Source organism: Podarcis pityusensis (assembly GCF_964106645.2).
Source record: "Podarcis pityusensis genome assembly, chromosome: 7".
Lineage (NCBI taxonomy): Eukaryota > Metazoa > Chordata > Lepidosauria > Squamata > Lacertidae > Podarcis > Podarcis pityusensis.
Genome location: NC_138031.1, coordinates 87,132,377 through 87,146,375, shown reverse-complemented (window position 1 = coordinate 87,146,375; position 13,999 = coordinate 87,132,377). Strand labels below are relative to the sequence as shown.

Genomic DNA, 13,999 nt, shown 5'->3' with positions numbered 1-13,999 from the left:
TTTAAACATTTTCTACGAGCCTCCTCACAAGGGCAGAATTCCTTGCAAAATAGGTTTAAATGCATTAAATAAATACGAGTGAATAAAAAATATGGGGTGGAGGAAGGATCCTACAACTGATAGTAATGTGCAGCTTGAGCAGGAATCAGCTCATATTTCTTCAGCGTTTTTATTTCCCTTTGTCTCTCTTGATAGTTCCTGTCAGTGGCTTAGGATGTGTGTGGCTTAACGAGTGGCGTTCCGCCTGCGACTCTAAACCTGGCTACACCTCCACGGCCTTCTAGACATGCTTCTCATTTGCCTGGGTGTCAAAGATGGGTGTCTGAATATCCTGAGAATATGTCCTGATAGGAAAACTGTGGAGAGTGTATTTAAATCAAAATGACACTGACAACCAAGTCAAAAACATCAGCGAATATCACTTATGATTGCCCATGGTTGCATCCCAGGGAAATGACGTCAAAATTAACTAGTTAATTATTTTGTATTTTAACTCCATGACAAAACAGACCACCACAGCAAAAGGACTTCCAGAATCCTCCATTGTCAAGGACTGCTGACCTTGGTCGCATGTGGTGAATGACATAGGCACAGTCCCACAGTCAAGAACCTTCTGTGAAGAACTGCTAACCACTGCTCCACATGACGAAATGCAGAACAGCAGATCCTCAGAGAAGAACCTTCCAGATCCAGCCTGGCCCTCACCTCGTTAGCTCCTCCAAGTCAAGAAGGAATATAAGAGGGCCTGTAAAGCTGCTACTTAATCTATTAATGGCACTGCTCTGATTCCAAAATTAAAGCTAGATACAGGAAGTCACACTTCCATCATCTCCACAGCAAGGCAAGAAGTTGATGCAGGACAGTATCAATATAATGTAAAAGGTAAAGGAGCCCTGACCATTAGGTCCAGTCGCGGACGACTCTGGGGTTGCAGCGCTCATCTCGCTTTATTGGCCGAGGGAGCCGGCGTACAGCTTCCGGGTCATGTGGCCAGCATGACTAAGCCGCTTCTGGCGAACCAGAGCAGCGCATGGAAACGCCGTTTACCTTCCCGCCAGAGAGATACCTATTTATCTACTTGCACTTTGACGTGCTTTCGAACTGCTAAGTTGGCAGGAGCAGGGACCAAGCAACTGGAGCTCACCCCGTTGCGGGGATTCAAACCACCGACCTTCCGATCGGCAAGCCCTAGGCTCAGTGGTTTAACCCACAGCGCCACCCGCGTCCCTTTTCAATATAATGTACTACATTTTAAAGTCTGCATAGTGACAGGAGGAGGAGATTGTTCAAACCAGATCCACTTCTTTGCCATGCTCCCCCCCCCCCCCTGGCATGCCCTATCTTTTAGCAAGTCATTGTCAGCTCCTTTCGGTATAGCAATGAATTTACAGCAAAAAAAACCACGGGCATCAATACTGCTGATTCAGCTGCCAAAGGACAAGAACCGCATGCTAAGGTGAACTGGCATTCAGGTTTTGAGTTTGCTTTTGCCAAAATAGAAGGGGGGGGGGCCTTGCCTCCTTGTGCCAAACCTCCCTGAAACTCCAGTTTTGTTTCCCAGACTTCAGTTGCTGCAGCCATGGCTTTCGCTCATTTTGGAACCAAGAGCAATTACAGGTGACAGTGCAAAAGCAGTCACCCCATTTTTGTGACTGCAAGGCAACCATCACCATAACCAGACAGAACCACTGAAGATCTTCACTCCTGCAACAGGCAAGTGAAGAAAATGGACTGCATAGATGTACAAACATAACTTGTGGATTAATGTCTGCCAGTCATGAACAATTATCCAATCTGATAAGAATAAGTAGGAAATGAGATGCAATCCTGCAGACTGCATCAATTATTATCTGCAGTGTTGAAGAACTTATTTGTTTTGTTATATAGCAGCTACAGCTTGGAAAATTTTGTATTTGTGTTTTGTCATGCTTTAATTTATACACATATATCCACACGTGCTTTCATTTTTAGCTGTCTATGTGTATTGTAATTATCCATTATTTTTTATTTTGTTCCACTTGGGTTCCTGTCACTTTGTGTCTTTCAGAAGCTGTTATTCAGTTGTCTATATTCCACATTCTGAAAAAGGTCAAGAAGACTTTTCCAATTCTTTTCAAAGCAACATTTATATTTCAGAAGTTTTCTTCTTTTGGTCTTTCCTATCTCTCACACCTGTAGCTGATGTGAAGGTTCTGGAAACTCAACTCGGTCATTTTTCTCTAACAAAGCATGTTTTCTAGTTCTAATAAAAGCAAATAATATACAATGAAAATACAGTTTTTTTAAAGCACTATAGATAATATGCAGTGCTACAAAAGGCCTTCCACTTCTCAACTTACGGGGCATCATCCATCTGCAACATGGACAGCATTTGCTAGGAAAGTTAAATTTAGTCTCAGCAGAAATCCTGGCTACAAACTCTCATGAGGCAGAAACTACAGCCACATGTCACAGAAGTACAGGGAATCCAAGGGGCTAGAGCAACAGAGAGGAAAAGTGTGCTGCCAAACCAATAATCTCCAACTGACCAACCTACAGTATTTCTGCTTGAAACAGCCAATCAGATTGGAAGCTATTTTTCCTTGCAATTATGATTTGAAGTGGACTAAGTTGCTTCCTCCACCCTGACTGAAGCTAAGCCTACATCCCTGGCACAGGATTATATGTAAAAAAAATAAATACAACTTTCCACCAGATTAGAAACAGACAACCCCATCAAGAGGGGGAGAAGCCTGTTCCTCCCCCCATGACGAGTGAGACACCAAGGCACTGCCTGGCCCCTGCTTGCTGCCTGCTTCATCAAATGCTGCAATGCAGTGGCATCACAGTGCACTGTGTGAGCAGAGCAATGCCTGCTGGAGGGGGGGGTGGGAAGGGAAGGCTGCTTACTCAGGAAGGGGTATTTCCCACTTTTTTCTATGACATGTTGGGAGAAGGTGATCAGGCAAGGCAACAAAGCAGCCCAGGCAAGCAACAAGTAAGACCAGCTAGAGGGCTCAGAAGGAACGGCCTGGGAGATGCCTACCACTGCCCTCAGCATCTGCTGCCTGAGGCAGTCCGTTTATTCTGCCCTACAAGAAGGCTGTCCCTCAGCAGAGTGCTACTGGGTGTCCATTTGTGTGTTCCCTGCTCCTCTTCCAGCAGCGGCGTAGCGTGGGTTGTCAGCACCCAGGGCAAGGCAAGTAATTTGCGCCCCCTAACCTGGGGCAAGGCAAGTAATTTGCGCCCCCTAACCCGGGGCAAGGCAAGTAATTTGCGCCCCCTAACCCGGGGCAAGGCAAGTAATTTGCACCCCCTAACCCCTAACCTGCCGCCACTGCCAGCTTCTTCTTGCTGCTGCCTGGGCTGGTCTGGTCTGGTGTGGTTCTCTCCCGCGCTCAGCGCTGCGCTGGGCGGCCGCTGCACTGTCCCTCCCCCAGATAGTCCCTCGCTCTCTCTCCGCACCGCACGCCTGGCACCCACCCCCTCCACAGTGGGCGGCGACCCAGCGGCTCGGATCGGATTCGCACAGCCAGCACTGCAGTGAGAGAGAGTGAGTGAGCCAGGTAGGGGCAGAGAGCTGCGAGTGCGAGCGTGCCCCCCCAGATGTTGCGCCCGGTGCGGCCGGCCCCCCCTGCACCCCCCACGCTACGCCACTGTCTTCCAGCACAACCACAAGATTGGAAGCATCAGCTTCCATCTTCAGCCACCTGCAGTTTGTTGTTTTGCTTGAATGAGGACAAACCGTCACTGCAGTTAATTTAAACCATGGTTATCTGAACAAAGATCAAACTACAGTTCCTGACCCTGGTTTGTTCAGATAAAGCACAGTTTAAACTAGTGCTATTTTTCTAGAAAAAGAGGTGGCAGAACTCACCAGGAACGCCTCCCTTGTTCTCTCATAATGGCAATAGCGTCTACCTGGGTTCTGGCTGGGGAAAAAGCCCTGGTTTATTCTAACCACATTTCCCAGTTCAGTTAAAATGTCATGTTGTGGCTCAGAACTTTCCAAACTGTATGTTGCAACACGTTAGTGTGTTGGCTGCAGTGTGCAGGTGTGTCACATAAACATTCCCTGCTCTCCTAACCTCTGGTTTGCTAGCAAAACTGAATTACTGTGTTGCGAAATGATGCATGTCCATAAACTGTGTCACCAACTTGAAAAGTTTGGAAAGCTCTGTTGTGGCTAGTTGAGAACAGAAATGAATGCTTACAGCCACCTCCTTGCAGCTGCTCTAGGGACTCACATACATAACACTAAACTATGGTTTAGTATTATATATAAACAAGATCACTGACACTTTAAACATGCTCTAAAGAGGAAAAATATCCGCAGGTCAAGATAAAAGGGCCAGATTTTAACACTTAGGGAGCATGTCAGAAGAAGGGCCTAGTTATTCACCTGTCAGCTTGGGAATCAGAAGTTGCTTGTGTAACTGTCTTTTAATTTTTGATGTAAGCATGTACTCAGAGAAATTAAATATTTTTAAAAGGGAAATCCAGCCTGTGTTGGGCATTTCTCCTTTGTCTTTGGAACCACACATAGAAAGTTTTAATGAAAGGTGTGCTGTTTTTATTGTTGTTTTTATTATTTTATTTTATTTTATTTTATTTTATTTTTATTTTTATTTTTATTTTATTTTATTGTTTTTATTTTATTTATTTTATTGTTTTTATTTTTATGCTGTGCTGTTTTTATTGTAATTACCCTTGTGTTTTTAACACTTTATATAGTTTTAATTCAATCAATGTTTAATTAATAGTTTTAAATGACTGTTTATTTCCCCAATGTTTTTAGTTGCTGATATTTTTATCTGTAAGCCGCCTTGAGTCCCTGTCAGGGAAAAAGGTGGGGTAAAAGTAAATATATATTAAAAAGTGGCAAGTTATTGCCTCTTCTCCTACACTAGAACCCAAATGGGGATGCAAAAACTCCTTAGGCATCTGATCAATCATTTGCTCAAGTGATCATCTGAGGAGGGGTGGCTGTGTGCCCAGCACATGTTGCCTATGCGCATGGGAAAGTATGGTCTGGCCACACTCTCTGCTGGCAAAAGGCCCCTGGAGCATTGCCCAAGGGGGAATTTGGAGCACAGGCCAGAAATGGCCAGGCCACCTCTGGCCTAAAGGATGGCTGCATGAGGTGCCTGTGAAATACTGGGCAAGATCCAACATCACACCAGTAGATGTGACAGAGTTTCTTCCTCTCCTCCCCCTGCACCCTCCACCCCCCCCCCCCGGTCTTCTCTAGAGGGTTGCCACCTACAACAAATAAATATTCCCAGATAATGATATTTCTGGTACCAGTAGGAACAATAATCTTTTGGGAGAACATGAATCCAGGGAGGAGCTTCCAGTCAAAACCAGGCTCTAGAGGCATTATTTAAAAACATAAAGGATTTGGGTAACTGTTGTGGAGGGAAGTAAAGGACTGTAACCTCAATTGATTAACTGGCTAGAGGATTTGTTAAAGATTGCTGATGACTGGACAGGTGGCATCATCAGGCTACAGATTTCTACACAGAATTAGTCACAACTCCTAAAAGGTCTAATATTTAATACATTTCACAATTCTTCCTAAACTTTAACCTTTCTAAACTTTCCCTCTCATATAGTATGAAGTATCCTGGGCATGTAGGCTTTTGTAAATTTATTCTGATATGTTAGCTCCTGATCTGTTTCAAACTATCCATGAGGCAAACACAGCTGGTTGCAGGGCCAGCAAAAGACATTTTGGCACCTGAGGCAAACCACAAAATGGCGCACACACCTTTCCCCACCAGGGAAGAAGGGGGGCTGAATATCAATATCAGGAACAAAGGAAAAGGAAAGATCAACACTGCCCCTGTGGATCCTGCCACAAAGCGGTCCCCTCAGCTTGCCTCTTGGGTGGGCCGGCCCTGGCTGGCTGCCACCGCAGCTTTTATGGCCTCGTTTCATGTTGCCAGCTCCCCAAGGCTCCTCCTGTCAACTAAAGGGAGAGCCCAAGGGTTGCTGCTGAGGGCACAGGTTCAACAACCCTGTGAACTTGTCACTTTGGGGGGCGACATTAAATCCCTATGCTGGCCCCCAAATGCACAGTGATCAAGCTGTCCCACACCTTGCCTGCAGAGAATAAATGTTTTCAATGTTGGCAGAACACAATTAAAGAAGACGACAATCCCTTGTGTGTTTTGTCATCTGCCTCTCCCTTAGAAGGCAATGGGACACGCAAGGTATACATGTAAACCCCCCCCCTTTTTTTTTAATTGTCCAGGGTGACTTTATCACATCACTTCTCTGAATATTTTCATTGCTCTCAGTATCTGGCTTGAAGATGACACAAATCATTCCCCCCTAGAGTGGTAGAGAGGGGCAGTTTGGAGAGTATCTGTAGGGTTTCTTTGGGTACCTTTGAGAGCCAGTGTGGTGTAGTGGTTAGAGTGTTGGGCTCGGACTGGGGGGACCCAGCTTCAAATCCCCCCTCAGCCATGAAGCTCCCTGGGTGACCTTGGGCCAGTCAAGCTCTCTTGGCGCATCCTACCTCACAGGTTGTCATGAGGATGAACCAGGGAAGGGGGGGTTCTGTAGAGCACCTTCAGTGCCTTGAATGAAAGGTGCATTATATTTCTCTTTTATCCCTCAGGGAAAGTTTTAAAGACACATGTGTGATTGTCTTCTGAATGTCCACTCCCCCTCATCACTGAAGGAAATAAAAAGGTAAAATGTGAAAGAATTCAGGCAGCTCCTTGCAAACGTCCCTCTCCTTCACCCAAAATTTAAAATTGGAAAACGGGTGTGTTTGTGAAATGCTTCACAGAGCCCTCCCCATCCGTTCACAGCTCCACCCACATATACATGCCCCAGCAGCAGCAATAATCTCAAAAATACATGGATAACAATATATTGTTTCTCTGGATTGCTTCAAAAGCATCTTAAATGAAAAGGCTGCTGGGTGGGTGAGGGAGGAGGGAAGAGGTGCCACAAAACCATAAGAGCAAAACCAATCCAAACAAAAAGAGACCCTGCAGCCAGGGCACACAGCTGGCTGCAACCAGATAATCTGCAAGTGTATCACCCACCCCAAGCCCCACTTTTCTACCAGTGCAAACACAGGCAGAGAAAGCAGCACTAGCAGGCCTAGCTTGTCCGTGAGGCAGACTGAGGCAGGCGGCAAGGGGCGACTCTACAGGCACACCCACCCACCCGTGCAAAGGCATGCATGACAAAAAAAAATTCAATGAAGGGGCCGGGCCACCTCAAAGTTCTGTGGTGGCTGTACACACATGCCGTGGGGCATGCGCATATCTCACATGCAAGCCACAGGACATCTGCATGACACACCAACATGCCCTGCCATGCACACATGGTGCAAGCATGCTGCAGGGCATGCTGATGTCATGCACGCATGCCACAGGGCATGTGCACATGGCGTGTTGACATCGCACGGCCCCCTCAATTATGGGGACAAAGTGGCATGTGTCAATGCCGCCCACTGGCATCCTTGCAGCCTGAGAAGTAAGGGGAAGTGGCTACAGCGGCTTCTGGGTTCCAGCAAGATCTTCTGAGGCCTTCCCGTGGGTTTCTTGTCAAACCTGGTGCACAAAATGCAGAAGCACATAGCATCACCTCTATGTACCTCAAATACACATGCCTTCCCTCTGCATATCACCGTGACAGACAAGAAGCAGAATGACAGAATGTAACATACTATAGTCTAGGACCTGAAATGAAGCCAGACCATAAAAGGTGACTTAGCCCTGGATCAAAACTATACTACCCGCCCCCAATTCTCTCTAGGAATACAAGATCTCCCCTGGGGTCTGCTCAACATTGCTTTGTAACATTTTACAAGAAAAATCCCAGGCAATAAAGATTCTTGTGAGTTTGCTTGAGAACTACTCAACACTTTGGACACAAAGGCTGCACATAGCAGAGTTCATGATGCTATGGCCCAGGAATTGGAACAGAGGAAGATTCTGAGGGGAAGACTGAGTGCAGAAACCAGTCCTGGAAAGTTCCCTAGAAGACCCTAAGCCTCCTAGCAACTCCCAGGAGAGAGAAAAATCCCAGAAGCCAGCAATGTCTTCACCTGCCTAGCCATAGCAAGCAGTCTGTACCTTTCTCCTCCAACTCTTTCCCAGGGGCAGCTCCCTATCACACCACCTTCAGAGGCAGTGACCTGCCCAGCTCTGTAAGAGGCAGCACCTGAGGAACAGGGAACAGCTATTTTAAGCACCAACAATTCCCCCAGTGTGGGGAAGGAGGGCTTCAAACACCAATCTGACAGCAAAACTACTTGAAACCGTCTTCTCCCAACCAGGTGTTCTCCACATGTTTTAGCCACCACTCCCATCATCTCTGACCATGGGCCGAAAACATCTGGAGAGCAGAGACTGAGGAAGGCTCTCCACTGACTCCAGATGATTGCTTGAGGAACACTAGCTCTTGAGTGCCATGACTCTGAGCTCCACACTGAGCTGACCATGGTCCTGCTCTGCTTGCCGCCAGCCTGGCTGGCCCTACCCCATTCCATAGTGAGCTGGCCATGGTCCTGCTCTCCCACCCCACATTGAGTATTACCTGTGCAGCCTCAGGCCCCAGCCAAGAAAGGAGACTATAAATGTTGACAGCACAGTAAATAACTTAACACTATAAGCAGAGCTGTGGGCATTCAATACATCCATATACACCAATTATTTTATAATGGCATCATTTAATATAATAGCAGAACATGTCTTCATCCTGGCACAAGAAGATTGTGGGATCCAGAACAATGTTCAAATGAGCAATGCATCCTACATCCCATGACTTCTGAGGAGGTCCAGTCCTGAGCAGGACAGAATTATAGGCATCTGTGAACATCACTCCACTGGTTCAAGGGTAGAGAAGAAGCCCATTACAGCAATTCACCTTATAATGAAGTGCAAGGGGATGTTGCAATCTGCACCATGGCTGTGCTGAGAAAGTGCTCCTGATAACCCCACAGAGTGTTTTAGCTAGAAGGCATTCCTTCAAACCGTTAAAGTGCAGAAATAAACTTCTTTTTACACTGAGCCCTTTTCACAGAATTAACTTGTGATTTCTCAGTTTAAAAATGCATAGGATGAGGCCTTTTCCTAATATAAGAGAAAAATATGTGTTAGCTGGTGGTGCGTCCCCCAATTTTTAGTCCTCTTAAATTAATCTATCACTGGCTTTCTTAATTTTATCTGCTGCATTTTTGTGAATGAGCAGAGGGATATGCCAAACTTTCAGCTAATCAGAAGCATGGAAAAAGAGGAGTGATGATTATTCTCAGGGTACCTGCTGTAGTTCAAACATTTCCAGTTATAAAAGCTTGCCACAGATCCCAATGGGAAATGTTGGACTTCAACATTCCTCCTCTATCACAGAGAACAAAATTGATCAATCAGATACCCAGAGCCAAAACTTATATCTGGGAACCGAAACATTCACATATATGACTTCTGTCTCTAATGGACAATTCATCAGCTTCAGAGTATTAATATTCACCTTCATTCCTTGCTGGCAACTGAAACTCCAAAGGAACTTTTAAAAATAATTATTAAGTGAAGAACCATCTTAATTGCTATTATCAGTTCTCTTGTATGGCAATGTACTAACTCTGGAAGTATATAGGTGAAAAAGGGTGAGGAGAACTTTTATTACATACAACTGTATGACTGGCATGCTACAATGCTCTTAATGAATAAATGATCCAATTAACCCAATGAATGCCCATGTGCTGTCAATTAGAACAGCTTGCTCATACATTCTTTATGTTATAAAGATTGTCCCCGGGGAATTCTGTATTATTCATGAGAGTGTATGTTGAAATTTCATAATAGCAAAGATATTCAGCGGACAGAAATTATGGAGACTGTGGGTGTTAATCACTTTGAACAATATTAGCTATATGTACTGAAAAGTCATAGTTAAATATCAGGAAGCAGCAATAATCATAAACAGTCCAGCCTGTTACTTTAATGCAATTATGCTCAACATTGATTAATTTTGATTTGATTGTGTCCTTCAAACTATTATACACTTTCTAAGCAAAGTATTTGCATAAGGAAGATCACAATGAAACATCAATAAAACCAACTCAAAAGAAACCACCCAAGACTGCCTTGTGCCCCTCCCAAAAACCCAAAGCAGAAAGAGAAGAGAATGGGAGCAGCTGGGGCAGAGAACACCCCCAGGCCTGGCCAGCATGAAGCCATTTTCACCTGACATATATGGTAAACATCTGTGCAGGAAGGCCTCTTACCAGAAAAGGCAGGCCTAAAGCTGAGTGGAAACTACCCTATTATCACTTTTATCAAAGTCACTTTGAGGTTCTACTAAATCAAGGGGTATCTAAATTTTTTTTACAGTACTGTATATAAATAAATGGCACCTAAGCCACCAAAAGCTATATTGCGGCTTGAATTGGGCAAGTTTGAAGAGGAGAACCAGAAATTCTCTATTACTTGGTTAAAAAACCTGTTCATTTCATCACGGCTTCCTTAGGTTAAAAGAGAATGAAGCTAAATCAGCCATCCAATCCAAACTAGCCAATGCATGTTTATGTGGAAGTAAGACACACTTTGTTCAGTAGAGCTTACCGTCTCAACTAAGTATGCGTAGACTTATAGCTTTAGAATATGTCAGTTCCCTTTTAAGCTACAGTCCCTTGCTTCCAGGTCAACACGTGTGCAACCAAGTTGTACAATCCATTACTTAGGAGCTTCTGTTATTTCAACTGCCTTGAGCTTCTGGGGTTAGATAGTCCAGAAAAATCTGCCAACCTACGGCCAGTCAGCTCACACCACAATCATTACTGGAACCACACAGTAAAATAGGCTACCCAAAAATACAAATATGAACCACTGCTTCATTTTCCAGATGATCATTTTAAATATACACTTTTTATCTTGAAAAAAGAAAAAACCCCTAAAGGGAAGCACAAAAAAATAATTAGGATGAAAAGGAGGCTATGGAAAGCACAGAGGGCTTTTACTTGGGAAGAATGTTCTAATGTTCTGCAGTTTATAAATTATCTGCATTAGAAAATGTTTCTGTCTGCCACAGGCATGCAATGCATCAGCTAGAGGACATCATTTCAGAGTTAGAGAAGGAAAAGCAAGGAGTGAAAGGGGTTAAAGCCCCACTCCACCAGTGCTGATGTTCTATCTAACCAAATTTGGAAGTCCACAATGCCTGGTTGCTTAAAAAAAACCCATCAGGCTGGATCTAAGCATCTGTTGTGGCCCTAACTCCGGCGCTTCCTTGACCCTAAGGGGGTGGGGTGCAACAACACCTTAGTTGTATCCCCTTAATCGCCTGCACCCAGCAGAGAGACCTCTTCGCTCTTCAGTGACAGGAGCCAGCATCTGCCCTGCCAGCCTCACAAGCAAAAGAAACGTGGTTCCTGACAAAATGCAAACTTTCCTGTGAAATGCAGCATAAAATCTGCAAAACCCGGGGCCACACAAACTCCAGAGCGGCAAACCAGCATCTGCAGCAGAAGCACGCACCCCAAGAAGCGCCCTTTTCCGCCCAGAAAGAAAGATGGCACAAAGGATTTCCCCGCAAAAGACGTGGCCACGGGCTGCCCCAGGCCAGCTGTTTTCTCTGGAGAAATGAGAAGCGGCTCAAAGCAACAAATGGAGCCATTTAACACCCAGGGATGGGGGAGCGGGGGGGGGCGTTGTTTACATAAGAAAGTTGCTGCTGGCGATGCCTTACACAACGGAGCGCAGCCTGCGCCAAGAGGGGCGCCCGGGGCAAGGCGGGCAGCAGCGCCCCCGGCCTCCTTCTCCACCCCGACCCGCCCCCTCAAGGACAGCAGCGGGGTTCGGGGGCGCCCGCCCAGAAGGCCGAGGCCCCGACAGGCGCCCGGGCGCCCTCCCAGGCTGCGCCCCGCTCGCCAATGCAGCACTGCAGAGGAGCGCCGGAATAGCCGGCCTTGCGCAGGGAGCCTCCCGGGCCGTCGGGCACCTGCCGCCCCCTCCCCGGGCCACACGCCCCCCTCGAGGGCTCACCGCAGTCGGCGCACAGGATGCGGCCCACGTCCTTCTTGAGGTTCTTGCCGCTGGTGTCGAGCGGGGCGAAGGAGGTCTTGAAGACGAGCGGCTGCTCGGTGGGCTCCAGGAAGAAGATGTAGCGGTGGTTGCGCTTGACTTTGGAGCAGGGCGCGGGCGCGGAGCCCACGCGGATGAGCTGCTCCCGCTGCAGGCCGCCGCTGTTGAGGGGCCACAGGTCCAGCACCTTCACCAGGATGCCCGGCGGCGGCGGCGGGGGCCCGTCGGCGCCCTCCTCGGCCCGGCTCCCGTTGCCCGTCGGGGCGGCGGAGGCGGGCAGCGCCTGCACCTTGCCCTCCAGCACCACGGCCGCCGAGTACGCCTGGTCCTGCACCGAGCGCAGGCTGGGCGAGTAGCAGGCCAGCGACACGCCGACGAGCAGCACGCACAAGCCGGGCGCCGACGCCGCAGCAGCCCGCCGCATGCCGAGGCAGCCCCGGAGCCGCCGCCGCCCGCGCGCCAGGCCGCTCCTCCTCCTCCTCCTCCTCGCCCGCCGCCGCCGCCGCGCCGCGCCCAGCTGCTCCTGCGCCCGCCGCTGCTGCCGCCGCCGCACTGAGCCGTCCGCCGCCGCCGCCCAGGCGCCGCACCGCGAGGCAGCAGCAGCAGACCTGCCGCATCTGGCCAGGCCATGGGGGGACGCCGCCGCCGCCGCCGCCGCGGCTCCAGAACCGGAAGCGGCGTAAGATGGGGGGGGACCGGCCAGGAGCGGCGAGGGGCCGCGGATCCCGCCCCTGCCCTCGGGGCTCCCGCGCCAGAGGAGGAGGAGGAGGAGGAGGAGGGCGGCGGGGCAGGGGAGCCAGAGCCGGGCGCCCAGGCGGCGGAGGGCGCGCCTACCCCATCTCCGCCCCACCAGCCCTCCGCGGGGATTCCGCGGGCGCCCCCTCGGCCGAGACCTCCCCGCCAGGTAGAAAAGCCCGCCCGGCAGGCGGAGCCGCGGAGCCGCGCCGGGGTGGGCGGACGTCGCTGCTCCGGCGGCGCGGGAGCCCCCCGGGGTCCGGGCCAGCCCCCGCCGTCTCTCCTCGGCGGGCGCCTCTTCCGCGGCTCGGCAGCCCCCGCAGAGACCTCCTGGGGCAGCCTGCTCGGGAGGGGGCGGCAGGCAGCCGCTGGCGGGGCGAGATGGGCAGCGCGTGGCTTTTCCTCCCGAGCGCGCGAGAAAGTATCCCGCGTGTTTGCATCTGTTGCGGGCAAGCGAAGATTCTCTTGGGCTTCGGTCGCTGATCCACCAGAGAATGACAACCCAGCGGGATACTATGGGAGTTCGAGGACCAGCCTTGAACCTGTCGGGAAGGGAGGTTGGCAACAGGTCTTTTTTATTTTTTAACAAAATGTTGATGGGAGTTCCCCTGGAAAGAGTAAACCCAGACCAGGCCCACCATGAAGCCGTGATGTGCTCCTTGGAGACTGCCCCCACCCCACCCCTGCTCAGTGATTAGGAGATGCTGCTGGCCCCTCCCACTCCCAGGGAGGAAATGGTGGGGGCTGCCTCCTGGGCGCTGCTTCCACTGAGCCTGACGCAGAGTGTGTGCCCCTGCAATGGCCTTTGATGGAGATCTTCGCTCAGTCCTTCTTCCCTGGTGATTTGCCTCAGGTGCCAAAATGTCCTGGGCCGCCCAGCCCAGATTAAGGGGGAGGGGGCCATGCAGGCTGGCATTCTGATGCCAGCGATGTCATGTGGACTCTGCAAAATAAAAACCAAAGAAAGAAAGATTTGTGCATGAGGAACCCTGATCCCACAGGAAGCACCAGCCTGGAAGCACCCAAAAGGGACACAGGCCAAGGCATGCTACTGGCTTCTGAGAAAGCTGGCACTGCCTCCATTCATTGCCCAAGAGCCTCTGACTATTAGACTATCTCAAAATGGGGGCATCCTTGTCTCAGAACGATTCCAGCGCTCAACATACCAAGCCACACTGAGAATGGAATGCAGGGTTCTGCTGGTTTGGTTGGGTCTCCAGGCACTTAGGTTGAATTTA

The 13,999-nt window shown here is 49.2% G+C and overlaps 1 protein-coding gene across 3 annotated transcripts in view; it reads right to left on the bottom strand.

Moving 5' to 3' along the window:
* Positions 1 to 12,452, bottom strand: part of NRG2 (neuregulin 2) — a 145,350-nt gene extending 132,898 nt beyond the window's left edge. For all 3 annotated transcript variants that reach the window (XM_081015165.1, XM_081015164.1, XM_081015166.1), the window contains exon 1: positions 11,988 to 12,452. In XM_081015165.1, coding sequence (XP_080871291.1) covers positions 11,988 to 12,450 — 463 coding nt within the window. In that variant the 5' untranslated portion in view covers positions 12,451 to 12,452. The remainder of the gene's footprint in view (positions 1 to 11,987) is intronic.
* Positions 12,453 to 13,999: the final 1,547 nt, after the last annotated feature.